The 18,968-nt window shown below is 37.5% G+C and overlaps 1 protein-coding gene across 7 annotated transcripts in view; it reads left to right on the top strand.

Annotated features, from left to right (window-relative positions):
• Positions 1 to 18,968, top strand: part of GTDC1 (glycosyltransferase like domain containing 1) — a 277,533-nt gene that overhangs the window by 140,607 nt on the left and 117,958 nt on the right. For all 7 annotated transcript variants that reach the window (XM_044978283.1, XM_044978281.1, XM_044978287.1 and 4 more), the window contains one exon: positions 1,350 to 1,523. In XM_044978283.1, coding sequence (XP_044834218.1) covers positions 1,350 to 1,523 — 174 coding nt within the window. The remainder of the gene's footprint in view (positions 1 to 1,349; positions 1,524 to 18,968) is intronic.

Genomic DNA, 18,968 nt, shown 5'->3' with positions numbered 1-18,968 from the left:
CAAAGAGGTGGACTGGCTCACTAGTTGTTTTAACTTGAGAAAAACAAATGGTAAAAAGTCATAGGTGGAGAGGAATGGGAGATTTTAAAAAATAGTTCAACTCTAATAGTCTAGTTAAAAAGGATTATTTCTCTCTCAAATGTTTCCTTGCTTTTCCTGCTGACTCCTATTGCTTTTGTGAGCATTGTCCATTTTCTTTCTTGGCCAGACAGGAGTGTGAGTTGTGAGGATGAATGACAGGTTTTCACTTCAGATATACTTTTCACCAGTCCAGTAACTTATGAACACATGTCCTCAATGTATCTTAGGGCCCATAGGTCAGTATTACAATATGACATACTGAGAAAATCTACTAGCCATAAACTTAATTTTCATGTTAATATTTAACTTTGTTATAATATTACATTTGTGCCAATATAGTTAAGATTGTGTCAGCACTTCCAGATAAACTTCCCAATTTTTCATTGTTTGATACTTTTGCCTTTTCTCCAGATTGAAAACCTTAGCAAGGAAATCCCACACATATAATTTAACAGAATTGCAAAAATACTGGTTCTACTGTTTTTAAGAGGTAATATTGAGGGACAAAATGTTTTCTGGTGTCATGTCCTATCTTCTGCTAATGTACCAAAATTACGTCTTAATTATTTTTTAAAAATATATAAGTGATTGATTAATCTATAATGTTATGACTTTTTGTATGTTTATTGTTTTATAAATATTTCCAAGATATCAAATATTTTGAATCAGGGTGACATTTATTTATCTGTGTTCCAGTTAACTGAAATTCTTGGTTAACAAAAGGTAGGTTATGTGTCTCAGTAGGTATGTGCGCGGAGCAATTTTATCTCCTTTTTCCTAGTTTAACTTTCTAAAAAAGTTTTAGATGTCTCGGAACTATTCAAGGGCAAAAAGGATTGTGGGGGATTGTACTATAGTTTGTTTAATGTATCTTTTCATGATAAGTGCTAATAGCAGCAAAAGTATTCTTACAATCTAATGAGTAAAAATTGACCCACGTATAAAAGTGGATTTTCTCAAAATATCAGAATGGCTGTGATCCTTCAATTTAATAATAATAAACATTTATAATTCAATTTTTAAAAGATGTTTTTAATAAAAATTGTTAAATAATGTTTAAAAGATGAAACATATGGACAGAAACCAATAAATTTAAACTAAGGCTGACACTTTCTCTTATTCATCTGATATGATGGAATCCCAACCTTTAATTTGGATTTCTTGCTTTGCCAGTTAGTGTCACAATATTTATCCTACATTAGTCTGGCTTTAAAGTAATTCTGATTTTTCTTAAAGAACATTGCATTAATTCTAGCTGTATTTTACAGTTTGGTTGCTGATATTGTGGTGTTCAACTCTGCTTTTAATATGGAGTCATTTCTTACATCTATCGGAAAATTTCTGAAGCTGATTCCTGACCACAGGCCTAAGGATCTGGAAAAAATAATCAGACCAAAGTGCCAAGTTCTTCACTTTCCAATCAGATTTCCTGATGTGAGCAGGTCAGTACATTTGACTCCATTCTCTATATTATGTCATAACTTGTTTCGAATCTATCTAAACTGATAGCCCCTGCTGCTAAATTTTAACTGATTAGTTCAAGCATTGTTAATTAGGGAATTTGGTTCTATGTCACTGTGCTGCAAAATCCATTCATTTACAAAAGTATTTCAATAACCTAATGGTACTCACATTAGGACCTGATACTGCACCAATGAAATCAATAGGAGGTTTACCAAGCAGGTCAATAGTTAGTACGTGTCATAGAAGGATAGTTTGATGTTAAGGAGGAACTACTTATTTTTGGCAAAGATAGAAGACATTATTTGACTAGATAATTCACCAATGGTAATTTATTATGTTGTTTTATTTGGAAAATCCATCTACTCTCTTTATTCAAACCTATATAAGTGTTTGTGTTGAGAAGTAGAAAAAAAAATTCCAGAGACTAGTGACAGTGATTAGTCTGTGACTGAGAAACTATATTTTCTTAGGTATGCTGTAGTGGGATTCACCCCTCTTTCCCCCCTCCCCCCCCATGTTTTATTGCTTACAGGTAGGTGAAAAGAACTTCATTAATGTAGATCAGACTTGCATAATTTTGATGTTAACTGCAGTTATAGTAGCTCTTCACTCTACCTCAGTTAGTACAAAGGACATTTTTAATTACCCTTACTGCAGAACCCATCTTGAAATTAGCAAAGGGTTGTGTTATGTGGCTCAAAGGGAACATTCTGTAGATTCTTTTAACTTCTGATTAAACCTAACACAATTTTTTTTTCTATCAGAAGGAACTCTTCTCCTCAACAGGCGCTTTGCTTCAATGGGGCTTACACTAGCTCGAGATAATCAGTTTGCAAAACTGTACTATGCTCCTAAAAATAACATGAAGGGGGTTCTGCATTTTTGCTGATAAGAATGGGAAACTGTGTAATGAAACTTAAATGGCTATGCAGGAGTCTGGGGTTTGATTTTATTTCAAGTTCCATTCTGTTTAAATATTCACACCTTAAACCTTCAACATGGACCAGCTAGCACATTACAAAGGATTTGTCTATTTGTGGAAGGTTTCTCTAAGAAAGAGTCATTTAACACTAAGACTAGGTTAGCAAATTTTGTTAACATGTATAGATTTGTTTAAAGGCTTAGAAAGGACAGCAGGATTCTAAAGCACTACACCAAGATTTGTAAACATGGATGCCTAAAGTTAAGCCTTTGAACCCAAATTTAGGCACTTACATCGCTGTGGCCTGATTTTCTGGAGTGCCATTAAGAGCTGTGGGTGCTTAGCACCTTTGAAAATTAGGGCATTTTCAATAGGATTTCTGCTCCTAAATCCTTTAAGTACTTTTAAAAATCCCACTATGAGTGCCTGACCTTGGGTATGCAGGCATGATAAATATATTGTCACAGATTACATTAACTTTTCATGTACATTTTTTTAAATTAATAATTTTAATTTTTATTGAGTCTTGTCTTTCTGAGGAATGACAGCTTTCTGACATTACAGATGTTACATTTGAAATTGAATCTAAAGGCCAGAATTTCAGCAATGTCTGTAAATATTATTATGCATGTGCATATAACTGTATGCACACACAGTTCATAGTTTGTTGACATGCCTATTAGAAAAACACATTTTAAAAAATCCATTCCATTTTTATATGAATAGGACCTGCTGATATATATTTTAATTTTCATTTAAATACTATATTTAGAAAAGAGTTATAATTATGCTGTCTGGACAAAAACCAATATCATCGTAAAAGACAGAAGCATTAAAAAAAACTTTGAATAAAGTTCTTAGGTTTGGGGGCTTTATCTGCATCCAGTATTTGCCATTTCTTTACAAGATTATGTTTTAAATAATGTTGAATGCACTCATGGCAACTGAATACAGTTTATTAATTTAGACTGTATTATTACAGTGAAATATAGATGAATGGAGATTGAAGAGAAAAAGGTTAAGAAATATTGTGGCCAAGCTAAGATTCATAAAGCAAGCCCTTAGCCCAGAGTGTTTTTTTGAGTTATTTTCAAATGGTAATTTGCTTTATCCAGACCAAACTCATACAGTGTAAGTAAGTGATTATTTGCATGACTGACAATCATTTGAATGCCTGCAGTCTTTTAAAAATGCATAATTTTGCCAAGATGTTGGGAAAAAATATCTAGAAATTCTGACGGCAAAAATACCAAGGTGGTTTTATCCCGTGTGTGTGCATCAACAAACTATGAACTGTGTGCATACAGTTCTATATGTGTGTGTGTGTGTGTGTGAGAGAGAGAGAGATGCAATTTTTATTTGGCTATGTGGCAGAGATGTTCTGAAAAGAAAAAAAGTCTTGTTAGTAATATGATTGTGATATGTAAAAGAGTCTTTATTTTAAGTTAATATTGTGATTATAGGACAAAATAAAAATACATTACTATACCGTATTTGACACTAGAACAGGGCCATGTGACTACAGAATATAAAATTTCACTTGAGCAAATTATGTGTGTAGTTTAGCTTCCATGTTGTTCTCTGTAGTGTCAGAACCAGCCCTGATATAATACTACTGTATCACTTACTTTTTAATTGGTATAGTTTTAAGCTGATACAGTATATATGTAAAAATAACGATCTTACAATAATTTTAAACTTACAAAACAAACAAAATTCTGAGATAAGACTGTCACTCCATTGTGCATAGGTATTTCAAGGGATGCAGAACAGTAGGTGATTTTACATGCCCTATGTGCTGCCATACTTTTGTACAACACAGTGAGTTAAATCCAATGTGACTCAGAATTACCTTATAACGTCTTTTTTGTTTAACTAAGACTCTTAATTGTATTGTAACATATGTAGTATTAAATTTGTGGTTTTGCTATTTTTTTTTCATTTTTAACAATGAGGAAGGGGGGCACAGAAACAAAAATTGCCTTTTCAATAACATTATCTTTTTGTCCATGGACCTTCAGATGCAAGTACACATAACTGGAAGAGTTTTGTAGGTCCTTTGCTGATACTTTGTATTGCTTGTCCACATTTTGATGTCTATTGGTCCATCTGCAGCCATACCACCTTCAGCTCACAAGCAAAGCAGGGTCAGACTAGGTCAGTTCTTGAATGGGAGACACTTTGGTATTAATTTAGATGAAATGTGCTATATAAATGTCAGTTACTATTAATGCTGCCCTAGCTGTAGTAAATCTTCATTATCATTTATAAATTTTTCAGAGCCATAGAAGAGCTATAATTATAGCTATAGAGCTATAGATAGTGTTTTACAAACATGTTTTAAGTTATATGTGTGTTCTAAAGAGATTACAATACAAGTTAGACAAAGGACAGATGGGATAACAGATAAAAAAAAAGAAGACATGAGAGGACTATTATAGTAAGAGAAAACAAGAGATCTTTTCTTTAAGTCAGCTTGGTAGTATCTTGTACGATATGTACTTTAAATCTGATGTGCTGAAAAAATAAAACTGTCAACAAACAGGGGAAGACTCGTATCCACATGTCGTTTGACTTTCACAAGAGCTGGGTATGGAACCCGTTGCCACTAGAGCGTGTAGTAAGTTGACATAAGATGTGAAGCAGCCTAACAGCTTCTCTCTTATATTGGGGCTGCAGCTAGGGCCACGGCAGCCACAACGGGTGCTCTGACTTTACCTCCACCTCACGCCCTGTGCAAGTAAATCTTGACATTTAAACTTTACATCTGCTGTGTTCAAAATCAGGCTCTTATGCAATAAACATAATGGGCCAGATCCTGGAAATACACATGGCACAGGTTGTGAGGGAGATGGAAATGGGCATAAAGCTCAACTGTGCACTTTTGCAGTCCTCCGGCCATTGTGTGAAGCGTTGGTCACCTGGTGCAAATGACGATGGCGTTGGGCCACTCTGTCTCATGCTGACTGTTAAGAGTAAGGGGTCAGAAATACATCTGGGAACTGGCCCATCTTAAGCGTGTTGCAGTCATTCCCCCTTTCTTTCAGTCATTCCTCTTGTGCCAGCTACAGGGATGGAAGATGGTGTACTGGCTTCTACTCCAGTTCTACATCTCCAGAGGGTTACTCTTGCACTAAACTGATCCCCCTGGGGCCAGATGTATCAGCTTCACAGCCAGAATCCTGTGGCAGTGAGTGCAGTACTAACAGCTCCTCCACAATGGAGATCTGGCTCAATAGTCTCACCTGTCCATTGAAACTTATTTGTATGGCAAAATTGTTTAAAGCTAATTTCTGTTTAGCTGTTCAGAGAAAAAAGAAGATTTTTTTGTTAACTTTTTTTTACCTGTTGCAGAATTTTTCAGTTAAATGATATCATAGTAATCATTTAATCTCACAATAGCTCAGAAGGATACTTAAGCTGAATTCTTTGTGCAACCTAGTTTTTTATTATATTGGGTACTACTCATGTTGCATACAACACATTCCCATAAAACCTGCATTTTGTATTTACAGAGAAATTTCTCTAGAGAGTTACGGTCTTGTAAAACATTCTTGTTCTACAGCATGAACGAATTATTATACTCTGGGGCATTAAAAGTGAAGTGTACTGAAGAAAAGAATTTTTCATTAAAATGCAGTTTATATTGATAAAACAGATTACTAGCATTTGATGAAATGTGAAACTTGGATCTACCCATATCACTACATCACTAGTAGGTTTATTTTGGCAAGAGGGCTAGCATGTAATGTATATCAGGACCAATCATTATACACTACCTGTTAGTTTTTTATTAAATTAAATTGTCTTTCACTAAAGTAGTTGAAAAAATATGTACTCTATCTGTATACTGAAGTAGCAGAATGTAGTAACCAAGAATATTAGAAAATAAAAGCTGTCATGTTATCAGTTTTGGCACAGTCATTTATCAATCAGTATTTTAAACATTGACAAGTGGTAATTTAATAGGGAATGACCCTGTTGGCAAGAAGTTCTAATGACAGATGATGCAAACTCATTTATTACTGTGGGGCTCTGCTGGCTTCTTACCTTTCTCAGTATCACAGCTCATACTTTCCAAGTCTGGGATGTGAGAAGCCACAAAGGGCAAAACCTGTGGCCCCAGGCCTGTAACCACTCCCATCTAATCTGTTTCTTTAGTTGCAAATTTCCCTATAGTATGGTTAGTAAGATCTGAAGTTAAATGATTTAAACACCATTTGATTTGTGAGTAACATTCATAATAATACTTCCCACTTGTATGCAGCAATGTTTTTAGAAGTGTGTGTGTCTGTTGTGGGGAGGGATTTTGTTGTATTTTTGTTTGTTTGTTTTTTGTGGTTGACTCAGCTTTTGGTTGTACAACTTGAGACACCGTGTTCCTGGTTTCAGAGACAACTCCTCTTTCAATAATTTTGGCCAGCAGCATATTTCATCTGAGAACCTCAAAACACTTTACAATTGTTAACTAAGCACCCTTTATGGTGGGTAATTTATTTTTATCCCCATTTCAGAGATAGGGAAATTGATGCATCCAGAATCAATGGCAGAGTCATGACTGGAACCTAGTTCTGTGATTCTCAGTTCTGTGCATATCCCCATGGTAACTCCTTTTGGAATCGGGGATAGCCTACCTTGCTGTGATATATGTAAAGATTTGAAGTTGGGGACTTCATATTGAAGGAAATGACAACTGTGCTACGAGCTGACAGGGATGGCATTTTTAGTTCTCCTAAAATGCTCTATCAAAAAATAGCAGTTCAAGTATTCTTTGCTTTGAATAGTTTTGTTCATTTTACTTGAACTTCTGTTATGTGAGAATTAATTTGCTTATTTCCAACACATAATCTATGTCACCTTACCAGAGACATGATTGTGGAGAGTATGGTATGAGCTTTCTCAATTTAAACCTCTGTCTGGGCTTTAGAACATAAGAACGGCCGTACCGGGTCAGACCAAAGGTCTGTCTAGCCCAGTATCTGTCTACTAACAGTGGCCAATGCCAGGTGCCCCAGAGGGAGTGAACCTAACAGGCAATGATCAAATGATCACTCTCCTGCCATCCATCTCCATCCTCTGACAAACAGAGGCTAGGGGCACCATTCCTCACCCATCCTGGCTAATAGCCATTTATGGACTTAACTACCATGAATTTATCCAGTTCCCTTTTAAACGCTGTTATAGTCCTAGCCTTCACAACCTCCTCAGGTAAGGAGTTCCACAAGTTGACTGTGCACTGCGTGAAAAAGAACTTCCTTTTATTTGTTTTAAACCTGCTGCCTATTAATTCATTTGATGACCTCTAGTTCTTGTATTATGGGAATAAGTAAATAACTTTTCCTTATCCACTTTCTCCACATCACTCATGATTTTATATACCTCTATCATATCCCCCCCCTTAGTCTCCTCTTTTCCAAGCTGAAGAGTCCTAGCCTCTTTAATCTTTCCTCATATGGGACCCTCTCCAAACCCCTAATCATTTTAGTTGCCCTTTTCTGAACCTTTTCTAGTGCCAGTATATCTTTTTTGAGGTGACGAGACCACATCTGTACACAATATTCGAGATGTGGGCATACCATGGATTTATATAAGGGCAATAATATATTCTCAGTCTTATTCTCTATCCCCTTTTTAATGATTCCTAACATCCTGTTTGCTTTTTTGACCGTCTCTGCACACTGCGTGGACATCTTCAGAGAACTGTCCACGATGACTCCAAGATCTTTTTCCTGACTCGTGGTAGCTAAATTAGCCCCCATCATATTATATGTATAGTTGGGGTTATTGGCATTTTGTTGCCCAATCACTTAGTTTTGTGAGATCTTTTTGAAGTTCTTCACAGTCTGCTTTGGTCTTAACTATCTTGAGCAGTTTAGTATTATCTGCAAACTTTGCCATCTCACTGTTTACCCCTTTCTCCAAATCATTTATGAATAAGTTGAATAGGATTGGTCCTAAGACTGACCCTTGGGGAACCCTCTCCATTCTGAGAAATTACCATTAATTCCTACTCTTTCTTCCCTGTCTTTTAACCAGTTCTCAGTCAATGAAAGGACCTTCCCTTTTATCCCATGACAGCTTAATTTACGTAACAGCCTTTGGTGAGGGACCTTGTCAAAGGCTTTCTGGAAATCTAAGTATACTGTGTCCACCGGATCCCCCTTGTCCACATGTTTGTTGACCCCTTCAAAGAACTCTAATACATTAGTAAGACACAATTTCCCTTTACAGAAACCATGTTGACTGTTGCTCAATAGTTTGTTTTTCTATGTGTCTGACAATTTTATTCTTAACTATTTTTTCGACTAATTTGCCTGGTACAGACGTTAGACATACCGGTCTGTAATTGCCGGGATCACCTCTAGAGCCCTTTTAAAATATTGGCGTTACATTAGCTAACTTCCAGTCATTGGGTACCAAAGCTGATTTAAAGGACAGGTTACAAATCTTAGTTAATAGTTCCGCAACTTCACATTTGAGTTCTTTCAGAACTCTTGGGTGAATGCCATCTGGTCCCGGTGACTTGTTAATGTTGAGTTTATCAATTAATTCCAAAACCTCCTCTAGTGACACTTCAGTCTGTGACAGTTCCTCAGATTTGTCATCTACAAAAGCCGGCTCAGGTTTGGGAATCTCCCCAACATCCTCAGCTGTGAAGACTGAAGCAAAGAATCCATTTAGTTTCTCCGCAATGACTTTATCATCTTTAAGTGCTCTTTTTGTATCTCGATCATCAAGGAGCCCCAGTGGTTGTTTCTATAGCTTCCTATTTTAATTATGTCATTTGTTTTTCCTGCTGTCCTGGTGATCTCTCACAATAGAATGTTTTTTCTTCTTTTTCATGTTGGAATTTGGTTAATATGACTCCCATGGGGAATGATGTTGTAATTAGTTTCAGTGCAGTTAAATCTATTTGGTTTTAAATTGTTACAGAGGGGCTTTAAGGTAAAACTGTTCCATCTTCTTGTCAGAATGGAACAGGATTACTAACTAAGGGTAGGATCCTGCAAGGTGCTAAGTACCCCCAACTTCCATTGCAATCATTCAGAGTTGAGAGAATTCAACACCCTGCACCATCAGTACCCTGGGACAGGTGGACAAAGATATTCGATGGAAGTAAAGGCTGAGAATTAAGTGATGTAGTCAATTGGTGCATTAGCCAGACCACTGTGTTGAGAGGTCAGTTCAAACTCTTGCATTTTAGAAAATTCCCTGACCCCTAAGTTTTGTTTTTCAAAATTCTGCCAGTCAATATTTTTGAGCTATAAATATTTTTCATTGTAAAACTTTGAAGAATGAAAAAAACAACAACCCACCTTTCATGTATAAGTCGTGCTCATGAAATTCTGAGGAGAAGTGGGAAAGTAGCCATCTTTGGTTATTTTCTTTTCTGAGTTGTTAGGTGAGGAGAGTGCATGGATGGAGCAGAGAGTAAGAGAGCCTCATTGTTTAGATACTCCACACACATTCTTTTTGGTTATGTAATGGAAAAAGAAAAATGGTCAGAAGAGGAGGCTGCAATGAGAACTAATGGGGATGAAAAAGGGGGCACAGGAAATGCTTTCCTATGAATGAGAACCAGAGCTTGAGTAGCTATGTTAAATAAAAACAATGTGGGAATGAGGTGGTTTGCAGTATCAGTTAAGGGACTGTGGCAATGTGGGCACACCTTAAGAGCACCCAGAAGGAAATGTACTTGGCGTGCACCCCAATGAATGATAAAAACTATACTCCATCAAGAGAAGAGGGATGGAAGCACCATCAAGAAGAGAGTTAGATCTCCTAACCTGGTCCTCAGTCATCTCACTGTTGGTTAAATGTAAAGCAATAATCAGAAGAATACTGAGTCTGATATATGCACTTTACACACATTCTGCTTCTGGATTGTAAATGAACAAAAAGTGTAATAAAATAATAATTATAAACCGTGGTGGTAGCAGCAACAGTTAGATCTCCCAGCCTGATCCCCAGTCAGGATTCCTACTGACTTTTTTTAACGTGTAGCCAAAACGATACTGGATGTGACCTGTGCAGGCTATTCACTGATGATTAGCATATGAAAGTTTAATAATGAAGCATTAGGCAGCAGCAGCGGCACATAAGACATTCTGCAGATGTTTCAGATAATTAATTGCATTTTGGTGACATATTATGTGTGTAATATATAAAATGATTTTTTGGGAACCAGAAAGAAACATGGGGCACTCCAATATGACCATTATGTATAACATAAAGAAATAGCCTGATGAAACTGTTGTTCAGTTTTTAAAAATTAGGTATGGGATGAGGTGAAGTGATTTTGGCTTTGGCAAAATTTCAGTTATTGCCTTTATTACACAAGGAAAATCTTGCTAGGTTTTGGGGTTTGGTTTTGGTTTTGCATTCACAGCTAGGGATATTGAATATTTTATACTTTGGACATTTCCCCTGCTCTGTTGTGACTTCCAAATGAAGTAATTCTCTTCTTTTCCCATTTAAATAATTCAAATGGAATACATTTTAAAATATGAAACCCCCAGCATTAACATACCAAAAGTACTTATAAAGGCATGCAGCACACCAGCTTCAGCAGTAGAAAGATACCATGAGACTATGCAGGAAATCAGCTTCAGCACTAGAAAGATGCATATAAAAGTAGCGATAAAGACACTCCAGAGTTTTATATCTATAAGCACCAAGTGGTTTGGATGGTAATTCAGGATCTATGAAGGCCCTAAGTCCAATTGCCCCTCATCCTTACAGTTACCTTTTTACCAAAAGATCCTCATACTTCATCTTGTGTTGCCTTGATGCACCCTCATGAATGACAAGATAGTTCAGAGAACATCGTTCAGAGCCTTTCATCATTGTCTTCAATCTTTGAGTTTCGAGCACTGATGTCAGGTCCTGATACCAACCAGGAAAGTTGAATCAGACAGTATATTTACTCGGTGAACTGTGATTTCCCTTAGAGAATAGATACTGAAGAAAGAATGATATCTGTTTTCTGACGACAGGGTTTCACGCCTCAGTAGTAGATGTGTTCTCAACTCAGGACATTTGGAAAAGAAACTTTCTTCATATTCAGCGTACTCTGCATGTCTCCTCCCATCCCTTTAATCTGGTGGATCATGAGCAGAGCCAAGGAAAACACATTGTGTCTGCTTTAGATAATGTCTAACTAGTTGAGCAGATTATGGTGTGTAACATGTTACAAATGATACTAGAACCTGTGATCTTTCTAATCATTCTCCCTTACTACCTGTCAAGACTTGGCTTGCATGCAGGTGATATACCAGGATTTTGGCCTTTCAGATAAGGTTCTTTCAACTTTGCTATCATCCAGAAAAAAGGAGGCCTCTCTCATATATTAAAGGATGTAAGAAGAGTTGTACTTCTGGCTCTGACCCAGGTGAATAGGCTCTATTATCAAGTTTCTCCAAGATGCATTTGACAAAGGTCTGTTCCTTTTCCCCATCAGAATATAAATCATGTCTATGGGTACTCTGTGAAGAGATTATATGGCTTTACCCTGTTGGCTCACCCTTCCAATTTGTAGTCTGATCTGATGCTGAGTTCACGCGCATGCCCCTCTTCAAACCTTTGGATTGTTTTATTTACAACCCTGGAAGGTAGTGGTTCTAGTAGCTAAAAAGTACGGGGTCTCTTCCTGTATCATTCCTGAGGGCCAAATTGTGGCCCAGCTTCTGTGGCTCTGCAGGTGAATTGGCGGGGGGGAAGGGGGAATGTTCTTATGCCTGCCCCTGCATGAGTTACCCCTACTATGGGTGACTGTGCAGTAGTGAAAACAACCTGTCTAGGACTGCTGTGTCTACCTCCCAACATGTGGGCCAGAAGCGGTGGGGTATGGGTAGAGCTCTGGCTCTGCCACACAATATACCTGCCATCAGAGATGTACCAGTGTGTCAGGGCAAGTGCAATGCACCAGACATAGATCTGGTGCATTGTATGTACCCATGGAGGCACTTGGAAATGGGAGGAACATTGTGACTCCAAGAATGAAAAAAAAATAAATGAAAAAGAGTGCTGCTCTTTGCTTGATGCTACTAGCAAAGTCACTAGTCTGCACTACTTCATTTATAACCCAGTCATTAGCTTTCACATCATCAAAGTACATCCCTGTCTGTCTAATCTAGCTACGTAGCATGGCCTCCATTACCATATTATCTCACTGCCTTACCATATTTAATCCTCACCACATCCTTGAGCTAAAGAGTTACTATTATCCCCATTTTATAGGTGAATAAATGATGCAGAAAAAGACTAAGGGCATGTCTACACGTACAGTGCTGCAGTGGCCCAGCTGCATCAAGAGCTCTCCTGTCGGCATTAAAAAAACACCTCCATGAGTGGCAGAAGCTATGTAAGTGGGAGAAGTGCTTATATTCATGTAACTTATGTCCCTCAGGGGAGAGGGAGGTTATTCATACCCCTGAATGACATAACTTCTTCCTAGATAAGCTGTAGTGTAGATATAACCTAAAGTGAGACATCTGTGGCAGGGCAGGAAATTGAACCTGGTTTTCTTGAGTCCCAACCTAACTTCTAACACTACTCCAGAGCAGATTGAAGGAGATTTTGATTTTTTTGGTCACAAGGGGCTCTTAAAATCTACCTCCAACACACTGATAAATACATAAATTAATCCAGAATTAAAGAAACAACTCATCCCCACCCTTCTTCTGCCCTTTGAAAAACCTGTTCAGTCACCCAGTTCAAAAAGTCTAAGCAGAGCTCTAATGTTTCTCAGTCTACTTTAGTCAAGTGGATTAGACATTGTACAACCGAGGCCTATAAGAAATGTTCATTTCACAAGGTTATTGTAGCCCATTAGGACTCACTCTTTTTCACACATTCAGCAAACAGTGTAGGCTGAATATTTGGTTCTCTGTGGGCATTACCCTCAGGCACAACTTCTTGAGGGCCAAGATCCCTTCTGGCCCTACCCCAGTTTACTTTTGCTAGCTGAAGCACTGAAGTTTGGATGTCACTCCTCTGTTGGGAGATAGTCCCTGTTGGAGTCAAAATGGGTTTCTTTTAACCTTACTCTCTTGATGAGTTTTTGGAGTGGCTAGCTTCTTATCCCTGTGTGGAGGGGATTGCTTGCAAAATCTCATCAATCCACACTGGAGGCAGCCGAGTCACAGGGAGCTTTTTACCTGTGATCCGGTTTAAATGTTGCAGCCATCTGCCCTTCAGCAAAGTTTATCACAGTTACCTTGTTTCTTTGAGATCATTTATGTTGTCTGCTATCTAAATTTAAATTACCACTTTGGACTTATTCAGCTTTATCTATAAGGAGGAGAAATGAAGGATTTGACCCTCTTTTGGGTGCCAAAATTATGCTCCTGTTGGTTGTCAGTTGTCTGACAATCAGAGGAAGGACTGCATAACTTCAATGAGAATTTATGGCAACCAAGTCACAAAAATTAATTATCGGGTGAGAAATTCTCCTTTCTTCCTCCCTCTCCCCCCCCAGCAATACCTGATGGGCATCAAATAATATAACTTTAGGTTTTCAAAGTAGCTGAAATATTTTTTAAAATATCCAATCCTGAAGTCACTTGTTCATATGTATGTTAGTAACTTATTATTCTGTGAGCATCACTTCATTTTGGCTAGCAATAAGTCCTGTTCAGTCATTGTGCTGCACTGGAATGTTTAAAGCTGAAATGTGCATTGGAATCTGTTTGTTTTCAGCAGATGATTTGCCTAAGCTTTGATGCGCAGTCACTTTCTGACATTTGTGTATTTCAGCAGTGAACAATGTAAACTCATTTTCTGAGCACTTTGATTACTTGCACATAGCAGCGCCCATGGCATGTGACAGAGAAGAGCACTCTATCCACTAATCAGATAGATATGCTTCAAGCGTATTTACACAAAATAATGAAAACAGCTGTTAGATACCTTTAAACTTGAGTGTGTTTTGTTATTAATCTACTAGCCCGTACACATGACACTATAATTCTTCGCTCACTCAAGTTGCCTTTAATGACACAGTAATAAAACTGAGAGGGATGAAAGTAATGGAATTGTAGAATGTAATGCCTCAATTGTCTACAGTGTCTTCCTTTTTGCCAAAATAAACCACAATTAGGTCCATATGGTGTTTTGAAGTTTTCAAGCAATGACCCTAATAAAAAGTAATGAATTTCTGACAAAAGAAAGCATGGTGCTCTTTTAAGCAGATATCTTTGCTATTGATCTAGTTATGATTGCAGACTGATATGCTAATAGAAGAAGAAAGGTTCAACATGTCTCCTACAAGCACTTTCATTTGTGGTTTATTTTACTCATATGAAATTCAGATTGAAAAGGTAGAAACATGTTGTAATCCATTAGTTATTATTTCCTTTTTAAAGACTTATTATTTAAAGGATACAAATGGATTTCTCTCAGAAATATGCTGTTTCCAAGGCAGCTGTTAACTTGGAGGACATCTTGCAAAGGGAATGACAAGGATGTGTTATGTGGGAATGTCAAATTTAACCTGTGCACGGAGTGTCTTTTTGCAGAGTGGTAGCCGTGTTAGTCTGTATCAGCAAAAAGAATGAGGAGTACTTGTGGCGCCTTAGAGACTAACAAATGTATTTGAGCATAAGCTTTCATGGGCTAAAGCCCACTTCATCAGATGCATGCATTGGAAAATACAGTAGGAAGACATATATATGTATGTATGTGTGTGTGTGTATATATATATATATATATATTCTCTTTATATAAAGAGAACATGAAAAAATGGGTGTTGCCATACCAACTCTAATGAGACTAATTGATTAAGGTGGGCTATTATCCGCAAGAGAAAAAAAACAAACCTTTTTTGGTGATAATCAGGATGGCCCATTTCAAACAGTTGACAAGAAGGTGTGAGTAACAGTAGGGAGATAATTAACATGGGGAAATAGTTTTTAGCTTGTGTAATGACTCATCCACTCCCAGTCTTTATTCAAGCCTAATTTAGTGTCCAGTTTGCAAATTAATTATAGTTCTTCAGTTTCTCACTGGAGTTTGTTTTTGAAGTTTTTTTGTTGAATATTTGTGACTTTTAGGTCTGTAACTGAGTGACCAGGGAGGTTGAAGTGTTCTCCAACTGGTTTTTTAATGTTATAATTCTTGACATCTGATTTGTGTCCATTTATTCTTTTGCATAGAGACTGTCCGGTTTGACCAATGTACATGGCAGAGGGGCATTGCTGGCACATGATGGCATATATCACATTGGTAGATGTGCAGGTGAACGAGCCCCTGATAGTGTGGCTGATGTGAATAGGTTCTATGATAGTGTCCCCTGAATAGATATGTGGACAGAGTTGGCAACGGACTTTATTTCAAGTATAGGTTCCTGGGTTAGTGTTTTTATTGTGTGGTGTGTGGTTGCTGGTGAGTATTTGATTCAGGTTGGGAGGGGGCTGTCTGTAAGCGAGGACTGGCCTGTCTCCCAAGATCTGTGAGAGTAAGGGATCATTCTTCAGGATACGTTGTAGACCCTTGATGATGCGCTGGAGAGGTTTTAGTTGGGGGCTGAAGGTGATGGCTAGTGGCGTTCTGTTACTTTCTTCACTTTGTTATTCTGTCCCTTTAAGTCTTGCCATGGAGAGGGAATTTGACACTTCACTCCACACCCTCTCATCTAAACAATTAAACTAGGTGTTGAGTGGCTGTACGGGAAGTAGAGAAAGGGTATTCAAATACTTAGTGATGGAGGTGACTTAGGGACAACCATCAAAAAGCAATGTGTGTGTCAATATTATTGCAATGAAGCAATAGTAGCATCAGAAATATAAGTAATATAGTCTAATGGAGAGAGGAAAATGGGACCCTGAAGCAGAGAGATACAGAGATGCTTAAACCAGAGGGGATAGGGAGGGAGAAAAGAAATCATTGACTTGATGAACTCTAATTATTATTCCTTCAGATTTGTTGAGTAAATGAGAGTCCCACACCTGGAGAGTTCTAAATGGCAGAGTTGAAGAAAACCTCCTTGATCATCTATTACTATTATTTAATAATTGATTATTTGTTTACTCTGAACAAGTGTAATGTAAATGTACAAGTTACATTTTTTACAACCTAAAAGTGCACTCTGGATTGGCCTCTAAACAAAACCCTCATTTTCATCTGCCTTTGGTCACCAGTACAAATGGTGCCTCAGTGACCCTCCTTTGGCATATTATTCTATTTATCTGATTAACATTACGGTTTTTCTTGATGTTTTTCCTGTATTTTGATTGGGGAATAAAAACAAGGTCCTAACAACCATTTTTTTTATTAAAGATTTCAGAGTTCTTTTGCAAGAGATGATGTTGATTAGAATCATAGAACTGGAAGGGACCTTGAGAGGACATCTAGCCCAGTCCCCTGCACTCATGGCAGAACTAAGTATTATCTGGTCCATCCCTGACAGGTGTTTGTCACATCTGCTCCTAAAAACCTCCAGTGATGCAGATTCTGCAATGATGCAGATTCTGGTGTCCCGGTCAAATTCCTATTTTATTTTCTGTCTACCAGAATTCCCCTGCAGTTTCATCCATAGATGGTATTTGCTTTTTGTCCTAAATTATTGAGTAGTGAGGCAGGGTATTGTTAAGCAGTTGCTACATTCCAGCATGGAGATGGCAGTCAGTGGGTGAAGTGGTTTATGCAAATATGTGTGTATTTCTACATCATAGGGTGGAAGAAATACATAATGTAGAAATATAAATAAAGTTCATAGAAATGTAAGTTACTCGTGCAGATGCATTGTTTCTGGTGCATGGTGTGCTCCAGTCTAAGCCCTGCACTCCTGCTCAGGAAAGGGCAGGCAATAAAATCACCGTATTCACCTTTTGCGCTTCCATTGGAGCATATTTAAAATCCACCAGCGGTTTCATACGACAGGATATGCTTAATCAACATATCTCCTATCCACCCTGCTCACACACCTCTGTGGCCAGTGCTGCCCTTGTTTTAGACAACAGTGGACATCTGTGGGCCCTGAATGGAAATCTATTTATCCATTTTTGCTTCTGCAGCTACCTCATTCTCTGAGTAGACTTTCAGTCCCAGGGATCCTGAACTTAAAGTTATGCTATTGGAAGTTAGCATAACCTTGGGCTGAGTAGCGCCTTATATCTAAACTAAATTTTCCCCTTTATTTATGTCTTTACTTCCTTTTATGCTGTTAAATACTCTCTTCTTCTCTTTACCTCTTACAGGTTTATGCTTGGTTATTCTATCTCTCTTAGTTAAAGAGAGACTTTATCCCTGGTAAGATTGTAAACTGTAAAATATATCCTACTTTAACAACAAATCATTTACCTTGCATGTGTTTTTCCCTTTTATCTTTGCCTCTTGAGATAGCTCTCTCTCTAATATCTCTCTAATAACCAATCTTCTTATATTTAGATCTTCAGTGATGTTGTAATGAAAAATTTGTGCTATCACAATAATTGTAATGACAACAGACTGTGATATCTGGAGTATGGGTTGTGAGTAGAAAATTCTTATTCCAGATGAAATTATTACTACATTTTTGAAAAGGGGTCTATTGTTCAAGTTTTGGTCAGTGTACCGAAATCCCTCTTTTTCATGATGTCTTCAGGGAGATTCTCACTCTTTCTTTGTTAAATCACAACGTTAATTAAAACAAGTTAAGAACTGATGATGTGTAAAGTTTTGTTTTTAACACTAAAACATTTGAATTATAGCCATAGGTGCACAAAAAGGCATCTGAAAGTACTAATCTGTTTCTTTTCTTTTTTCTCCCCTCCCATTCCTATAGTTGAAATGTGTCCGAATGAATTTTTTTTAAAAAGTCCCAGGCTATGAACTTGTATGCCAAATTTCAGATTGTAGCATGTTTTTTATGGTTGAGTTAAAAATCCCTTGAGATAAGAGTGTATAATGAAAATATTGTCATGCTTTAACTATTAAATATGGGTCTAATCATGCAGTGAATGAGTGCTCATGTGCTCAAGTCTTTTGCAGGCTCTGTCCCTACAGTGGCAAATTTAGCAAGGTTAAGAAGAGTTGGCTTCAAAATGTTAGGGCCCACTTCTGCAAACACTTATTTGAGTAGTCCAACTGATGTCAAATACTACTTACTTGTAATAGTTGTCAGGATCCAACTCCATTTTTGTAATAGACCAGTTGGAACTATTTCATGGAGGCTCCAGTTAGTAAATACCTCTGAAGCACTTTGTGGCACTGGGAAGACTTGTAGGGCCAAATTCTGATTCCATTGAAGTCAATGAAAATTTCACAAGAGTCTTCAGTGGCCCAGGATTTAGCCTTTAGACTGAAGAGTGAATAAATTGATATTATTGATACGTTTTGCCTCTTACTATAATAAAATAATGTTACAGAAGTGCCCAAAATATGTTAGATCTTACTATCATAATTTACTGTTTATATTACAATAAAACCCGAAACGTGCCACGTTTCTAGACTCAGCAGAAATCACAATTCATCGCCTGAAGTGCTTATACTTTAAAAAGATAAGCCATGGATGAGGAGTGGG

This window comes from Mauremys mutica, chromosome 10 (genome assembly GCF_020497125.1).
Source record: "Mauremys mutica isolate MM-2020 ecotype Southern chromosome 10, ASM2049712v1, whole genome shotgun sequence".
NCBI classification, from domain to species: domain Eukaryota; kingdom Metazoa; phylum Chordata; order Testudines; family Geoemydidae; genus Mauremys; species Mauremys mutica.
This window is presented reverse-complemented; position numbering and strand designations above follow the sequence as displayed.